The 18402-nt window shown below is 39.9% G+C and overlaps 1 protein-coding gene across 1 annotated transcript in view; it reads left to right on the forward strand.

Annotated features, from left to right (window-relative positions):
• The first annotated feature begins 12830 nt into the window (after positions 1–12830).
• The window catches only part of ADGRG7 (adhesion G protein-coupled receptor G7), an 86036-nt gene continuing 80464 nt past the window's right edge, over positions 12831–18402 (forward strand). The window contains exon 1 of the mRNA XM_003821915.4: positions 12831–13201. Within this exon, the coding sequence (XP_003821963.1) occupies positions 13087–13201 (115 nt within the window). The 5' untranslated portion in view covers positions 12831–13086. The remainder of the gene's footprint in view (positions 13202–18402) is intronic.

An 18402-nucleotide genomic window follows, 5' to 3' on the forward strand; every position in this document is an offset into this window, starting at 1 on the left:
TCCTAAGTATTTTATTTTATTTTATTTGCAGCTATTGTAAAAGGGGTTGAGTTCTTGATTTGATTCTCTGCTCAGTTGCTGCTGGTGTATAGAAGAGCTACTGATTTGTGTATGTTAATCTTGTATCTGGAAACATTGCTGAATCATTCTATCAAGTCTAGGAGCTTTCTGGAGGAGTCTTTAGGGTTTTCAAGGTAAACGATCATATCGTCAGCAAACAGGGAGAGTTTGACTTCCTCTCTACCAATTTGGATGTCCTTTATTTCTTTCTCTTGTCTGATTGCTCTGGTTAGGACTTCCAGTACTATGTCGAAGAGGAGTGGTGAGAGTGGGCATCCTTGTGTCGTTCCAGTTTTCAGAGGGAATGCTTTCAACTTTTCCCCATTCAGTATTATGTTTGCTGTGGATTTGTCATAGATGGCTTTTATTATATTGAGGTATGTTTTTTGTATGCCGATTTTGCGGAGAGTTTTAATCATAAAGGGATGCTAGATTTTATCAAATGCTTTTTATGCATCTATCGAGATGATCATGTGATTTTTGTTTTTAATTCTGTTTGTGTAGTGTATCACATTTATTGACTTGTGTATGTTAAACAAACCCCGCATCCCTGGTATGAAATCCAGTTGATCATGGTGGATTATCTTTTTAATATGCTGTTGGATTCAGTTAGCTAGTATTTTGTTAAGGATTTTTGCATCTATGTTCATCAGGTATATTGGTCTGTGGTTTTATTTCTTCATTAAGTCCTTTCTTGGTTTTGGTATTAGGGTGATACTGGCTTAATAGAATGAATTAGGGAGGATTCCCTCTTCCTCTATTTTGTGGAATAGTGTCAAAAGTATTGGTACCAGTTCTTCTTTGAATGTCTGGTAGAATTCTGCTGTGAATCCGTCTGGTCCAGGACTTTTTTTGTTGGTAATTTTAAAATTACCATTTCAATCTCACCATTTGTTATTGGGCTTTCAGGGTATCTAATTCTTCCAAATTTAAGTTAGGACGGTTGTAATTTTCCAGGAATTTATCCATCTCTTTTAGGTTTTCTAGTTTATGTGCATAAAGGTATTCATTGCAGCCTTGAATGATCTTTTGTATTTCAGTGGTGTTAGTTATAATATCTCCCATTTCATTTCTTAATGAGGTTATTTGGATTTTCTCTCTTCCTTTCTTGGTTAATATTGCTAATGGCCTATCAATTTTATTTATCTTTTCAAAGAACCAGCTTTTTCTTTCATTTCTCTTTTGTGGTCTTTTTTAAATTTCAATTTCATTTAGTTCTGCTCTGGTCTTGGTTTGTCCTTTCTTCTGCTGGGTTTGGGTTTTGTTTGTTCTTGTTTCTCTAGTTCCTAGAGGTGTGACCTTAGAATGTCAGTTTGTGCTTTCAGTCTTTTTGATGTGGGTGTTTAGGGCTATGAACTTTCCTCTTAGCATGGTCTTTGCTATATCCCAGAGGTTTTGATAGGTTGTGTCATTATTGTCGTTCAGTTGGAATAATTTTTAATTTCCACCTTGATTTTGTTTTTGACCCAATGATCATCAGGAGCAGGTTATTTAATTTCCATGTATTTGCATGGTTTTGAAGGTTCCTTTTGGAGTTGATTTACAGTTTTATTGCACTGGGATCTGAGAGAGTGCTTGATATAATTTCAATTTTCTCAAATTTATTGAGATTCATTTTGTGGCCTATCATATGGTTTATCTTGGAGAAAGTTCCATGCACTGTTGAATAGAATGTGTATTCTGCAGTTGTTGGATGAAATGTTCTGTATATATCTGTGAAGTCCATTTGTTCCAAGGTATAGTTTAAATCCATCATTTCATTGTTGACTTTTTGTCTTGATGACCTGTCCAGTGCTGTCAGTGGAGTATTGAAGTCCTCCACTATTATTGTGTTGCTGTCTGTCTCATTTCTTAGGTCTATTAGTAGCTGTTTTATGAATTTGGGAGCTCCAGTGTTAGGTGCAAATATGTTTAGGATTGTGATATTTTCCTTTTGGACAAGGCCTTTTACCGTTATATAATGTCCCTCTTTGTCTGTTTTAACTGCTGTGCTTTAAAGTTTGTTTTGTCTGATATAATAGATACCCCTGCTCACTTTTGGTGTCCATTTGCATGAAATGCCCTTTCCCACCCCTTTACTTTAAGTTTATCTGAGTCCTTATATGTTAGGTGAGTTTTCTGAAGGCAGTAGATGGTTGGTTGGTGAGTTCTTATCCATTCTGCAGTTCTGTATCTTTTAAGTGGAGCATTTAGGCCATTCACATTCAGTGTTAGTATTGAGATGTGAGGTACCATTGCATTAATGATGCCATTGTTGCCTGGGTACCTTGGTTTTTTGTTTTTGCTTTTTAAATTGTGTTTTTGTTTTATAGGTCCTGTGTGATTTATGCTTTAAAGAAGTTCTGTTTTGATGTGTTTCCAGGATTTGTTTCAAGATTTAGAGCTCCTTTTAGCAGTTCTTGTAGTGGTGGTTTGGTAGTGGCAAATTCTCTTAGCATTTGTTTGTCTGAAAAAGGCTGTGTTTTTTCTTCACATATGATGCTTAGTTTTGCTGGATATGAAATTCTTGGCTGATAATTGTTTTGTTTGTGGAGGGTGAAGATAGGGCCCTTCTAGATTATAGGGTTTCTGCCGAGAAATCTGCTGTTAATCTGACAGGTTTTCCTTTATAGGTTACCTGGTGTTTCTGTCTCACAGCTCTTAAGATTCTTTCCTTCGTCTTAACTTTAGATAACCTGATGACAATGTGCCCAGGCGATGATCTTTTTGCAATGAATTTCCCATGTGTTCTTTGTACTTCTTGTATTTGGATGCCTAGGTCTCCAGCAAGGTCAGTGAAGTTTTCCTCGATTATTCCCCCAAATATATTTTCCAAACTTTTAGATTTCTCTTCTTCCTCAGGAACACTGATTTTTCTTAGGTTTGGTCGTTTAACATAATCCCAGTCTTCTTGGAGTCTTTTTTTGTATTTTCTTATTCTTTTTTCTTTATCTTTGTTAGACTGGGTAATTTGAAGACCTGAATTTCTTTCTTCTACTTGTTCAGTTGCATTGCTGAGACTTTCCAGAGCATTTTGCATTTCTCTAAGTGTGTCCAACGTTTCCTGAAGTTTTTCTTTATGCTATCTATTTCCTTGAATATTTCTCCCTTCACTTCTTGTACCTTGTTTTTGGATTTCCTTCATTGGGCTTTTCCTTTCTCTGGTACCTCCCTAATTAGCTTAATAACTAACCTCTTGAATTCTTTCTCAGATAAATCAGGGATTTCTTCTTGGTTTGGACCCATTGCTGGTGAGCTAGTGTGATTTTTGGGGGATATTAAAGAGCCTTGTTTTGTCATATTACCAGAGTTAGTTTTCTGGTTCCTTCTCATTTGGGTAGGCTCTGTCAGGGGGAAGGTCTAGGGCTGAAGGCTGTTCAGATTCTTTTGTCCCTGGGGTGTTCCCTTGATGTAGTACTCTCCCCCTTTTCCTACGCATGTGGCTTCCTGTGAGCAGAGCTGTAGTGATTGTTATCTCTCTTCTGAGTCTAGCCACCCAGCAAGTCTACCCAGCTCCAGGTTGGCACTGGGGGTTGTCTGCACAGAGTCCTGTGATGTGAACCATCTATGGGTCACCCAGCCATGGATACCCACCCCTGTTCTGGTGGAAGTGGCAGGGGAATGAAATGGACTCTGTCAGCGTTCTTGGCTTTGGTGGTTTAATGCTCTATTTTGTGGTGGTTGGCTTCCTGCCAGCACATGGTGCTTTCCAGAGAGCATAAGCTATGGTAGTATGGAGAGGAACTGGTGGTGGGCGGGGCCTTGTAACTCCCCAGAGTATATGCCCTTTGTCTTCAGCTACCAGGGTGTGCAGGGAAGGCCCATCAGGTTGGGGCAGGGCCAGGCATGTCTGAGCTCAGACTCTCCTTGGGCAGATCTTGCTTCAGCTGCTGTGGGGAATGGGGGTGAGCTTCCCAGGTCACTGGAGTTGCGTACCTAAGAGGATTATCACTACCTCTGTTGAGTCATGCAGGTTGTCAGGGAAGTGGGGAAAGCTGGCAGTCACAGGCCTCACCCAGCTCCCACGCAATCTGAAGGGCGGTCTCACTTCCACCATGAACCCCCACAAACAGCCCTGAGTCTGTGTCCAGGCAGTGGGCAAGCAGGGCTTGAGAACTTGCCCCAGGCTACCTGCCTCCTAGCTTGGAAAGAAAAGGACTTTGGTTCTTCCCCTGCTTGTGGAGTCTGCATGCCGGATTCTTGTTCTGCCCCGAGTTCTGGCCAGGAGGCTTCTTGCCTGGTTCAAATTGTTACAAAGTTTAGCTAGAGATTTCCTTCTGTTTGTGGCATTTCCCCCCACACCTCTGGCTGCCCTCTTGAAGGATCCCGGTGGTGCCAGGCAAGAATGGCCTACTTGGGGACCCGGGAAGCTCCCAGGGCCTTTCCCGCTGCTTGCTCTACCCCTGTATTTTGCTCGGCTCTCTAAATTGACTCAGCTTCAGGCAAGGTCAGAAACTTCTCCTGCAAACTAGACCCTTATTTTCCCCAGTGGGGGTATGTGTTTGGGAGCAGTGAATCTTCTTTTCCCACTTCCGCAGTTGGGGCACTCACAGCATTTGGGGGTCTCCTGGGTCCTGCAGGAGTAGTCTGCTTCCTTCAGAGGGTCTGTGGTTCCTCTTGGGATTCCTGGTTTGTTCTTACAGTCATTCTGCAGCTAAAATTCACAATACAAGCCTCTGCACACTGCTCTGTCTGTACAAGTCAGAGCTGGAAGCTAGTCCTGTCTCCTGTCCGCCATGATGATCAGAAACTCCCACCCTTTTACTTCTTAATAGTACTATGGCCTGTAAGATGCAGTGGAGGCGAGGTCTGCAGTTGCTTCTTAGCGACTGGATTATGCTCCTTTCTTGGGGGAGTGCATGTGGAGCCTGACTTCCTCTGCTGCCCCAGCTACAGCTGTTAATTGATTTCATTCTTTTTTTATGGACCAATAGTATTCCATTGTGCATATCTACCACATTTTCTTCATCTGTTGATGGACAGTTAGGTTGATTCCATATCTTGGCTATCATGAATAGTGCTGCAATAATCATGGGTGATTTCTCTGACCAAGAGAATATGGTAGAAGTGACACTGAACAAGTTCTGGTTGTAGAATGTAATGCCCAACCTTGTTTTTACTAATGCTGTTTTTAGACTCTCCCTTTCCTTTAATCACCTAGCCTTGTTTCCACCTGAATTGACTCTCCCTTAGCTAAGAGAGCCAGACAGACTCCATCTTGGCTCTTTCACTGGCAGCCCCTTCCTCAAGGACTTAACTTGTGCAAGCTGACTCCCAGCACATCCAAGAATGCAATTAACTGATAAGATACTGTGGCAAGCTATATCCGCAGTTCCCAGGAATTCGTCCGATTGATAATGCCCCAAGCCCCGCGTCTATCACCTTGTAATAGTCTTAAAGCTCCTGCACCTGGAACTGTTTACTTTCCTGTAACCATTTATCTGTTTAACTTTTTTGCCTACTTTACTTCTGTAAAATTGTTTTAACTAGACCCCTCCTCCCCTTTCTAAACCAAAGTATAAAAGAAAATCTAGCCCCTTCTTCGGGGCCAAGAGAACTTTGAGCATTAGCCGTCTCTTGGCCGCCAGCTAAATAAACGGACTCTTAATTCGTCTCAAATTGTGGCGTTTTCTCTAACTCGCTCAGGTACAACAGACTGCCAGAGGTCTTATTTTCCACTGTTGCTGTCTTAGAATTCAACTGCTATGTGAAGAAGCAAGGTTATTCTGTTGAGGAGGCTTCAGGAAGAAAGAGGTCCTAGCGGAGAAAAGACTATGAGGTAAAGAAAGGTCCAGCTGACTTAGCCTTTCTAATCAACTAGCTAAGACCCAGACAGGTGAGAAAGGCCAACTTGGATTCTCCAGCTCCAGCTGAGCTTCCAGATGACTCAGCTAAATAAACATGAGGAACAAAGCTATCTCTGCAGAGTCCTGCCCAAATTGCATGGTCATAAGCAAATGAATGGTGATTGTATCTTAAATCCCTAAGTTTTGAGGTGACCTGTTGTGTAGCAATAAATAACTCACACTGATCATTTCATTAAATAATTATACTTTACTAAATGGAAAGAATTAGGATCCAGAATATTATCTTGTCAACATATAAAGGATAGTGCTGTTTCACACAGGACATTGCAAATTTCAACCCATCTTGCCTCAGATCAGCTTATGACTTCCTACTACTATTTTTAGGACTAGTGTTTATACGGGACTATTTCTCAGATGATTCTCTTGCTTAGTTACTACAAATTTGGGGTTTGCCTTTCACTTGAATTGGGCTTTCTAGAATGAAAAGAAGAAAAATCAAACTATTTCCTACACTGTGCCTCTCAACTTAACCATGACTGTTTCTCTGCTCTTTTAATCTTTACTATACACCTCTGCCAACCAGCTCAGACTTTGGAGATGGAAAATGGAAGAAATTAAAGAGAAAGCGAAAAAGAAAGATAAAGGAAATGAATCTGCAGAAATAAACAGAGGGACTGATGTTCTCTAGAGCAAAATGAAGAAGTAAATTTAAAACTAAAAAAGACTTTCGGGAGTTCCTTTTCTTTCATCTTCTAGAGCACAGAGAGCTTCATTCAGGGTTACGTGAATCAGAGTCCAGCATCTCCCATGGGCACATATTTTAGTTTCATGGACAATAAACTTCCACTAGTGTTAAATGAGTTACTTTGCACAAAATGATGCCTCCAGGAAGCAATCAGCCCCGAAGATCCTATCTGGAACACCTGGCTCTGGGGAGAGTAGGAAGTTCCTAAGAACAAAGGGCTATAGAAAAAAGTGAGAAGATGCAAAGAAAGGTGCATGAGCCGGTGACTTCCTTTTGGCCTGGAAAAGCTTTTTGGATCCCTTTCTCCCTGCCCTCCCTTAACTACTAGGTGCAAGCGGAGGGTGCTTTATTGTACAGATGTACTAAAGGATGAGTTTAAGGTTTCTCTGTTATTAGTAGCTCAGAGATTTCAACAGTGAAGGGGCAGCAAAGGGCACTGGTGGTTTCCCAAGTGGAGACACTCAGAGGCTCCGTCCTGAGATGGGGAAGTTGAGATTAGCCTTCATCAATGCTGCAGGAGGTATGATAAGCAGGTTTGTATGTTCTTAACTTTCCAGTGGGGTCACAGTGCAGGTTGTAGGGAAATAAAGGGGATTTCCGAGCCTCTTGACCCTTCCAGGTATAAGCTCATTAAAAACCTGCTAAAAAGAATAAGTGAATAAAATGAAACAAAAAAGAGTGGTTGTATAGACAACAGAAATATAGGCTCTTGGTGAATTTTAGCAGGCTTTTCTGAAAATCTGGCTATCTTTAAGGCCATGAGTATTCCCATAAACTAACAAAGAAATGACCTATTAAACAAAATGCCATTTAATCTGTTGCCATTTGCTACTTTGCTATAAACTTGATTCACTTCTTTTGGGAGAATTACCCCAGAGTAGTGGTTACCAACTTCAGCAGACATCAACTCACTTGGAGGACTTGTTAAAACGCAGATTGCTGGGTGCCACCCCAGGATTTCAGACTCATTAGTTTTCTTATTTTGTTTAATGGATTATAATCTGTTATATGTATTATTTACTATTTTTAGGACTTACGTATAACATAATAAAATAATGTTATTTATTATAAACACCTATTATTTATAATAATGTTTATTTTTAAGCATTATTTATTTTGATGCTGAAATTGTCCACCATTTGATAATGGGGAGTCTTTTAAAGCTGGATTCTGTGTGTCCATTTGATATACACTCATTGTATCTTGCTTTCTGCACAAGATATTCCTGGCTCACCTACGACTTTCTCTGCTGCAGTCCTGGAATTAGCCATTTTCCAAGGAGCCATGTTACTCTTAGTGGAAACTTGTATTTATAAATCAAGTTCTGGGTTTTGGGTGTGCTCATTGTTAACAGGGTATCACTGCTTCCAGGCCAGAGCTAGAGAATAGGTGTATGTAAATACGTGATATATATCAAAAATATGTACAAATATACATGTGTGTTTATATAAACACACTTTTGTGTCTACATTTATTTAAATATTGTTTATATATAATATATATTATTAGATATATTTAAAATATATAAAATATTCTCTTTCTCTTTGTATGTGTGTGTATATACACGTGTATGTATATACATGTGTATGTATATATGAGAATACATATATATATATTATGATTCATGTGGTACATTCAGTTCCAACGCAACACTATAGGTTTTTATGCTAAAGGCACAATAAAAATTATTTACTTCAAGTATTGGCAAAAGAAATAATATCACATCCCTTCCTTTGAAATACTTGAATTTGTTGTATTCGTCGTAACAGTTTTCCTCCTTTGTATGAGAAGTTCCTGACTTCATTCATACATTTGTCTGACAGCCCTCTTTCCTGGAGGTATTGCTTCCTTCAGAATTAACGGCACGTAGCTTTTCTTTCTCTTTATTTCTGATGACCTGTTTTGAAATTCTCATGGAACTCACATTATCTCCCCTTCCATGTTTGTAATGTCCTTCCCCTTCTCATCTATACAGGTGGGCAATGCAGCATGGGAAGTCAGAGCCAGAGCTCTGAAGGAGAAATTTGGCTCCCGGCATCCTCCTGTGCTTGCCTGTTTGATCCGTCATCCTCTTTGTAGCCAGTCTCTGAGCTCCACTAGCTCCACTACCACTGCCCATCCATGCGGGGACCCCCTTCGTTCTGTGTCTGGGCTCTGACTCCCTGTTCCAGGCAGCCACTCCGTGTGGACACCCTCCCCACTCAGCTCCGGCTCGGGCTTCCTGCACTGCATTGCTGGCCTGCCTAGATGCCCTCCTGACTGCTCTTGGTCCCTGAAGGCCACCCTCCTCTCCCTGCTCTGGCTTTGATTTTCTACCCAGGGTGCTCTCCTGCCCTGCTTGGTTGGGCTCTGTCTCTCCGTGACAGGTCACCCTCCCCTCCCCCCACCCTCATCCTATTGATGCCTTCTTTATCCTGCCTGGGCTCTGGCATCTCATGCTAGGTCTCCCTCTTATCAATGCTTGCTTGCCTGACTTCCTTCCTTCCTTCCTTTCCTTCCTTCCTTCCTTCCTTCCTTCCTTCCCTTCCTTCCTTTCTTCCTTCCTTCCTTCCTTCCTTCCCTTCCTTCCTTCCTTCCTTCCTTCCTTCCTTCCTTCCTTCCTTCCTTCCTTCCTTTCTTTCTTTTTTTTTTGAGACGGACTCTCTGTCTGTCGCCAGGCTGGAGTGTAATGGCGCCATCTCGGCTCACTGCAACCTCCGCCTCCTGGATTTAAGCAATTCTCCTGCCTCAGCCTCCCGAGTAGCTGGGATTACAGGCATGCGCCACCACACCCGGCTAATTTTTGTATTTTTAGTAGAGATGGGGTTTCGCCATGTTGGCCAGGGTGGTCTTGAACTCCTGACCTCAGGTGATCCGCCCACCTTGGCCTCCCAAAGTGCTGGGATTACAGGTGTGAGCCACTGGCCCTGGCCTATCAATGCTTTCTTTACCGCACTGGGGCTCTGACACCTACTCTGGGCCACTGCCCCACTCTACCCCTACCACAGACACCTGCCTTGTTCTTCCTCAGCTAATGACTTTAGAACTGAAATGTTCAGGAAGGGAAGGCCTCAACTGGATTGTTTAAAATATAAAGAAATAGAAGCCCCATGGTTTGCCCAGAGTCACACAGCAAATTAGTGGCAGCATCGGTACAAATCCAGTTCTCCCTGAGTGTAAGTTGGGTGAAGACACGGATCTTGTCTTTTGTTCACTACTTTTTCCCCAGTGCCTAGCCCAATGTCTGCATTGAGTAGAATGAAAGAGTAAATGAATTATTTCCTGTTTAACTCTTTTCCTTTTCTTCTTTGTCATCTTGGTATGTGTGTATTGTATGTATGTGTAAATACTGGTGACCCTTTACACATTTGTCTCTTATCAGTAGTAATTAATGCCCTTACATAAATGTCAACATCTTAATTTCTGTGCCTAGGAATTTCTTCAATTCCATGAATTTCTGGAGTTTCTAGCTGGATAGATGGCAAGCCTTATAAACCTTGTCATGTGGCTAAGGACATGGAAGCCCTATAAAGCAGCAGTCATTACAGCATCCCAGGACTCCAGGACTTCCACCAACTGTGGAAGAGAGGATGTGTGATCACCATCAAAATTAGTTTTCTAGTCACTAGACTATAATCCCTTCAAAAGATTCAGAACCCTACAAGAGAAAAACACCATCACCAGATGGCAAACTTGAGACCCAGGATCCCTTCCTTCAGTCACACTGTTCAACTAAGACCATTCTGCAGATGACCACACAGGGCAGTGTTTCTAAAGCATGTGTTGAAGAACCCTGTCTCTGAGAGATCCTTCTTGAGAAGAGGATTCTGAGTTCAAATAGCATTGAGAACATACTTGCATACGTGTCTTCTCTAGCAGTTCACAATGGACATGAACATTGTGAATGCTCTAAGAAATGCTAGAGTGGAGAAAACTGTTTAACTTTGTGTTACCTGGCTTCATCCAAATGTACTTAACCGTAAAGCTCCTGTGTAGAATAATACCAGTTTCAGTCTCATTTCCTCATTCATGCAAAGGGCAAACACATTATGTTACCTGGGGCTTTTACACAGAGTGAATGAGATAAACATGTGTAAAGTATAAAGCACCATCCTTGGTATACACTACACATATGATAGGTGTTAATTCCTTTTCTTAGATTTATTTTTTATTGAAAACCATTGTTTTATTGTTGAAAAAGTTATATATATTTATTTATAATAATAGAAAGAATACACAAGGCTAAAACTTCAAACTATAAAAGGGATATAAAATTTAAAAACTCTCTCCTACCTCAGATTCCTCAGATTCCCAAGAGGAACTTTTTCATGTACCTTTCCAGACATTTTCTGTGCATGTGTATGCAGACATATCAGAAACAGATTTTTAAAGATCTATTCCCAGTAAATGAGGTAATGGGTTTGCATTCATTTGTGTTGTACTTCTGCAGCAGTACTTCTAAGTTCTTCCATTTTGTGCTACCTCAATTTGTTTTTCTGAAATTCTTGGGAGGGGTAAAGTTAGGGCCTTATGTTTATAGCAAAACATTTATAAAGTGAATGTCACAGAGAATTGGAAACCCCCATAGTGTTTGGGGGTTAACTAAAGGTCAGTTTAAGTGTAAAGCCTTTTTTGGTAAAGCCTTGCTGAATACTTCCTGAAGGAATTAATGGGCTGGTATGTAGGTAGTAACGGGCTAGTACATAGGTTTCCAATTTATGATGGTTTTTTTGACTTCTGATTTTTCAACTTCACCATGGTGCAAAAGCAATATGCATTCAGTAGAAACCATGTTTGGGGTACCCATACAACCATTCTGTTTTTCACTTTCACTACAGTATTCAATATATCACATGGGATATTCGCCACTTTATTATAAAATAGGCTTTGTGAGAGATGATTTTGCCCAATTTTATGCTATTATATGTGTTTTGGGCACATTTAAGGTAGGCTAGCCTAAGCAAGGATGTTCAGCAGGTTAGGTGTATATTTAATGCGTTTTGACTTAAGATATTTTTTAACTTAAGGTGGATTTATTGGGATGTAATCTTATTGTAAGTCCAGGAGCACCTGCACTCCATAATAATTAAATATGATGATCTTTTATTTTAGCAGTTATGACTTGCCTTATAGGTGGCTATATCTAGGTATCTCACCCCTGAGAAATTATGAGTTCTTTGAGGACCCTGTTCATGTCTTGTACCAATTCAAACACATTAAAGGCATTTAATATGGATTTGATGAAGCAAGGGAGTGTCCAGAGAAGACCAGAGCATCTGTTCTCTCTACCAAAACAAAACTGTGATTGAGGAGGTGAATGTTCATGTATCTGTTCTTCCATGTGAGGGTAGAGGGTAGGGAAGGAGAATATGGGAGCCTGGGCAGGAGAGGGTCAGAGCTGCATCTATAGAGAGACACCAGTTTGTAGTTACTCTGATGATGTATTAGTTTCCCAGGGCTGCTCTAATAAAGTACCACAAACTGGGTGGCTTAAACAACATAAATTTATTGTCTTACAGTTTGGGTGGCTAGAAGTCTAAAGTCAAGGTGTCAGCAGAGCCAGTTCCTTCTGAGGACTCTCTCTTTGACTTGTAGATGGCCGTCTTCTCTCTCTGTCTCTTCAGATCATCTTTCTGTATTCATGTCTGTGTTCAGATTTCCTCTTCTTATGAGGACACCAGCCATATTGATTAGTGACCACCCTAACAAACTCATTTTAACTCGATCACCTCTGCAGTAACCACATCTCCATATGAGGCCTCATTCTGAGGTACCGAAGGTTAGGACTCCAACATATGAATTTTGGAGGGGACACAATTCAGCTCATAGCAGATGGGTTATCATGCTGGGCTTTAGTGCTTTTCAAGACCCAGCCTGTGCCAGTATGCACACTCACCAACTGCATCTGTCAAAATGTAGGCTCCTTAAAGAAATGCAAGCACTAAAAATCATGTGTGGTGATTGCCATTTATCCTCTTATTGACAACCTAGTTCATTTCCCCGAGAGAGTGTTTTGTGTGGTCTGAAGCACCTGCCAGTCTATCTCTGCTGTACCCTCCCAAGACAAAAATACAGGAAGCCGAGCCATAGGTGACTACTGGCAACCACTGCCGTTGTGATTTCCTCTTTGGTTTCTTCTATTTTGTTCCCTTCCTTCACTCTGTGGCTTGTCTGGGCATTCACTCTTTGACCCTTGTGGCTAGTCCCTCCCCTTCTTCTTTATTGCCCTGAGTTATCTCCCTATTCCCATAACTCTAATCACTTTTTTCATGTTCTCCTTGAGTGAAGGATGAGGAAATTGAAAGCAGAGTATGCACCTTTTATTAGGAGATTCAAACCGCATCCTACTGGATTAGCCTCAAAAGTCCTAAAATATAAAGACATCCATCTGACAGATCACTGAGGGGAGGACTTGTTTTTCTGTTTTAGAATAGTTTCTGATTAAACTTTTTAGCTCAAGAAGAAAAGAAGCTAGTTATTTCTCACCCAGGAGTGGATTTGTGGTTTGGCTTCACCATGGCTTCCTGCCGTGCCTGGAACCTTAGGGTGCTGGTGGCTGTTGTGTGTGGACTACTGACTGGCATCATTTTGGGACTGGGCATCTGGAGGATTGTGATCAGGATCCAAAGAGGTAATGTTGTCCTGCTATGTTTAACTCAGAGTAAGAGAAGGTATGGGACCTCTGTCCCTGCCACCTGGTGCACAAGTACTGGGAGGTACCTTGTCCAGTCTGAGGCATTCCACCAAGGTGCCATTTATGGGATATAAAAGACCAAGTCAGTTAAGCCTAGCAGATGGTTGAATAGAAATGAATAGGTGTGGGTGTGAGTGGGCAGGGGGAAGAGTGACATAATTGAATTGGCCTCTTTATGCTCTTTTAACTCTAGACTGAATTGGTAGAAGAGTAATAATTAAAACGATTAGTAACACACATTTAGGTCTGTTTGGCTAAATTCAGGAAAGGGTAAATCGTTATGAACGAGGACACACACATGCATCAAACACATACACACACGTGCGTAACACACATACAATCAAACATACACAGAATGGAATTTCATTTTAAGAGAGAAGTTAAAGAAACTCATCACTAAGGTTTAAGTGAAATGATCTCATGGTTTGCATACAAATTTCCCACTTTCCAGATGTAGGAAACTAATCAAAAATTTAAAAACCATTTTTAAATGACTTTCCTGATTATTCAACGAACATTTGTTAGTCCCCCGCTGTGTGCCAGAGCTGGCCTGGAAAAGGAGGACGTGGGAGGGGAAGTAGGGAGTAAAACAATGATGTTAAAGAAAAGCCCGCTGGAACTCAGAACGCGAGATTTCAATGATCCTAACGCTGGATCCCTTGGGCTGTAGAGCTTCTCCGTAAAGGAATTCAATGTTGGATGGGCTACATACTCCCTTTCGTGAAAATCAGAGAAAGCTTCTAATGAAACAATAAATAAGGGTAAATAATGCCGATCGGGAAAGGCAGCAGGAGAGGCAGTATGCCCTCTGAGCAGGTAACTGGGGAGGACAGAAGGTTGGGGAGCTAGCGGGAGCATGGAGCATGGCTGCAAAGATCCACTGTTGAAGACCAACAGAGGGATCTGACATACTGGCTGCTGATGGAGTGGTAGCTGGGGATGGATTTGTCCTCCCCCTACCCTACCGCCCTAACCGGTATTTAGAGAATACTGTATCGATAGTATTTAGAGAACTAGAATGAGAAAATTTACCAGAACAAAAATAGTAAAATTTAAACTTGGAGCAAATGTGTTTTTGTTTGTTTGTTTAAGGTTGTAAAATAGTTTCATTCAGGTTAAAAAATTATGAACTGTGGATTTTACCCCATTAAGGCTGCCAAATTTATAAGACCTCATTTAAAGGGCATACTTCACAAAGTTTTGTTTGTTTTTCCTTCCTTCCTTCCTTCCTTCCTTCCTTCCTTCTTTCCTTCCTTCCTTCTTTCCTTCCTTCCTTCTTTCCTTCCTTCCTTCTTTCCTTCCTTCCTTCCTTCCTTCCTCCCTTCCTTCCCCCCGTTCCTTTTTTCCTTTATGTAAGCGACATCTGTTTTTAAAGGGAAATTTATGGTGACTTATAAAGGACACAGTTATAGCAAAACCATTAAAAACAAGGACCAAAGTACAAAAACAACATGAGAAATAGTGCAGGATGGGGGACAGAAAACCTGAAAGTTCAAGGCTTGGGGGGAGTTGCTGAAAATAAATACAAAATATATTCCCGAACTTTCTGAGTGCTAAGATCCAAAAGGAGGCATAATAAGTAATAAAGATCCCATGTCTAACAATAGAGGCATACCAGCTCCTCAAAAAGAAAAACTTTTCTTTTGTTCTGAGCAGCATTTTTCAATTGGCTGTTTATATAAGGGTTATCTCTCAGCTTTGGGGTAAACCCGATGGAAAAGGAGAGGGTTCTCACTGTCATTTAAAGAAAAAGAGTGAAAGACTGGCACCATTTGCTGTTACTATTTTGCCTTGTACATTTTATTGAGAGTGCATTTGAGTTGGTAAATTCTGTTTCTTTTCACTTCACTCCACTCCACTCTACTCCACTTCTTTTTATCCTATCCCATCCCATCCTATGTAATTGTTGAATATTCTTGCTTGGGATCCTTTATTCAGGTATAGACATAAATTGTTTTTACATTTTTTTAAGGGGGAGAGAGGTCACACATATCTCTGAGAAACTGATGAAAGCTATAAATGTCTTAGTAGGGAAAATATATATAAACACACAAAATTTTGCATAAATTAATTTTATTGCATTCAAAATTTATTTTGAATAATCACTCCAGGCTGGAGTAACATATATATAAATTAAAAGAACATATAAATTAAGTCTCTTTCACTTTTATTTTTCTTGAAAAAGTAATGGCCTCATTGTGAAAAATAAAAAAAAATTTCAAATTCTGCTCTGAGTAAATTTCAGTAAGAAGTTACTCTGATTTGGCAGTAAACACTGATGTACAACAATATTTATGCTATTTATGCATTTAATTATTATAATACCTATAGTTTTAAAAATTCTTACTATGTTCTAGGTACTATGCTAAAAACTTAGAGCAAATCTCAGTTTTGCCAGAACTCCAGCCTTTTCACATTGGGCATTCTTCATAGAAAAACACAAGAAGCAGTATAGCTTTTGGGCCCCTTCACTCTTGATGATGAAAGTAAAATGAAAACATAATTAAGCTTTATTATATTTCTTCCCATTGGCATTTTCCAACTTGTGCTAAGCCTGATATAATCATAGACAGATGTCCACAATCATAATGGTAGAAAATGTTTTCTTTAACTCCTCCCAAAGGGAGAGTATCTGAACCTCAAAACACATGAGTAGTGCCTTACTTGACCATATTCTACACCTCTCCTGGTTCGTAGAATTTCCTGCTCTTTGCCACCAGGACTGTTTTTTTCTTTATCCCCGCTTATCTCCAGATATTCTAACCTTCATTCTCTATCACAGGATACACCTGTTCTTCAGTCCTGCAAGAGATTTCAGGACGTTGAAATATTCCCAAACCCCAAGGTCTGACTTCATAGCATTGATAATTTTTGTTGTTGTTGTTTTATTTTTGTTTTGAGATGGAGTCTCGTTCTGTCTCCAGGCTGGACTGTGGTGGCATGATCTCGGCTCACTGCAACCTCTGCCTCCTGAGTTCAAGCGATTCTCCTGCCTCAGCCTCCCGAGTAGCTGGGACTACAGGCACTCACCACCACGCCTGGTTATTTTTTGTATTTTTAGTAGAGATGTGGTTTCACCATGCTGACCAAGCTGGTCTTGAACTCCTGACCTTAAGTGATCTGCCCGCCTCGGCCTCCCAAAGTGCTGGGATTACAGGCGTGAGCCACCGCACCTGGCCTGATAATTCTTACACTGTGGAAAATACAGGTTGTTATGAAAGGTCAATGAGAGTTTATTGTTTGTCAAAAAATAATCTGACCATAGATACTTGGCTTTAATTTCACTCATTTACAGTACTTTTTTCAGAGACAAACTCAATAAATCTAACTCATGTGACTGTTCCTGGAGTATATTTGCATTTGGGGGTTTAAAAAATAAAAAAAGTCCAGAATAGTGTTTTCTGGAGAGAGAAAGTTGGTTTTAGGCAGCTATAGTGTTCTTTTGTCTTAATCCTGGTGTTGTAAATCTTTCTTCTGCTCCTTAACCAGTCTTCCTTCTTGCTTCCTCACATAATCACCCCCTAAATTAAAAAAAAAAAAAGTCTATTAAAGGGAAGGGATTTTTAAAATAAATTTATTCCAGTTTGGCTATGTAATTGGCTGAGGGGCATGGATTATTTTAATATCAGAATCAGTGATGTTTAAAGTGTTGATTCCATTTTAAAAGTTACTTTCTTGAACTAAGGGGCTAGAATCTTGGCTTAGTGGATTATTCCTGGATTTCAAGGTATTAGATATTTTTACTCAAAATTCTGGATATGTCCACCACTTGCTGTTCTTTGATGACACAAACGTTGACGATCTAACATGGAATATAGTGGTTAAAATGGACACTTGAGAGTATAGGGGAAAAATGTACAAGAGTAGGGGAAAGAAAACTCTGGGGCCAAACTACTTGAGTTTAGATCCCAATAATGCCCCTCACTAGCTTTGAGCAAATTATTAACTTTGAGCAAATTATTCAACATTTTTGAGTCTCAGTTTTCCTACTTATTATGTGCATAGTAGTAAACCCATGAGGCTTAAATGAGTCAATACATTAAAAATTTAAGATGATGTCTAGGACGTTGTAAGTACTCAATAATTGTTGGCTGCTATCCTCTAGGTATTTTTAGATAACTCAGTGCAGAGCATAGTTTTCTCCACTCCCTGGTTTATACCTCGAATAGATACCGTTGACCTAGATTGGACCTTTGGATTGAGACTCAAATTACCAATCCAAAAGTTTACAATATGTTTAATCATTAAGTTCAATTGACTAGCTCAAAACTGAAACAGAAACAGTTCTAAGAACTGGCACATCTTCCTGCATTTGCCTTTCAATACTTATGCTACACTGTACCATCAGGAAAAATGTTTATTAAAATATTTAGTCATGCATACCAAAGTATAATAAGAATTTAAAAAGGAAAAATTATTTAACCAGTTTATTGAAATATTTAACCAGGTAGTTAATACCGGACAAACTTTACCTTAAATAAAGACTATGTGTATTTTATTTGTATAAATCTTTCAGGGTTTTTCTCTTTACAACCAGAATAAACTTTCCCAAACATTGTCCTCTCATTTAAGAGTTAACTTTATTGTCACCAAACTATTTCAAATTAGGACAAATGAGAGATGCCTGGATTTTAAACCCCAAAAGACTAAGCTAGGCACTAGAGAGGAGCTGCAGATGAAATTTCTTAGACTAAGGAAATATGTTTTTATTTCCCTACTTATTAAAATCAAACTTTTCAAAACAGACTCTAATTTTGTCTAGGAGAAGAAATTAATATTTTTTATTTGGAATCTTTAATATTATTTTATGCTACTTTCTCAAGCAGCATGTATGTGTTGTATATGTTCTGTATTTAAACTTCCAAGTTGTGTATTAAAAGCATTGAAAATGTGTAGTAAAAACATTGAAAATAGGGCTAATAATTCTAGAAATACTACTTTGTACAATTTAAAAGAATATAGGAAAATTATTATTATCACACTGATGTTATAAAAGAAAAATATTGCTATTAAATATATTCCAAAATATGGAGCCTCAAATAAAAGGAAGCTGATGCTGCCTGTTGCAATCAATGGTAAAGGCAGGCACTGTGAGGAAGGAGCAGAAGCACTTGATCAGTTACAAGGAGGTCTGAGTC

Source organism: Pan paniscus, chromosome 2, assembly GCF_029289425.2.
Source record: "Pan paniscus chromosome 2, NHGRI_mPanPan1-v2.0_pri, whole genome shotgun sequence".
In the NCBI taxonomy this organism is placed as follows: Eukaryota; Metazoa; Chordata; class Mammalia; order Primates; family Hominidae; genus Pan; species Pan paniscus.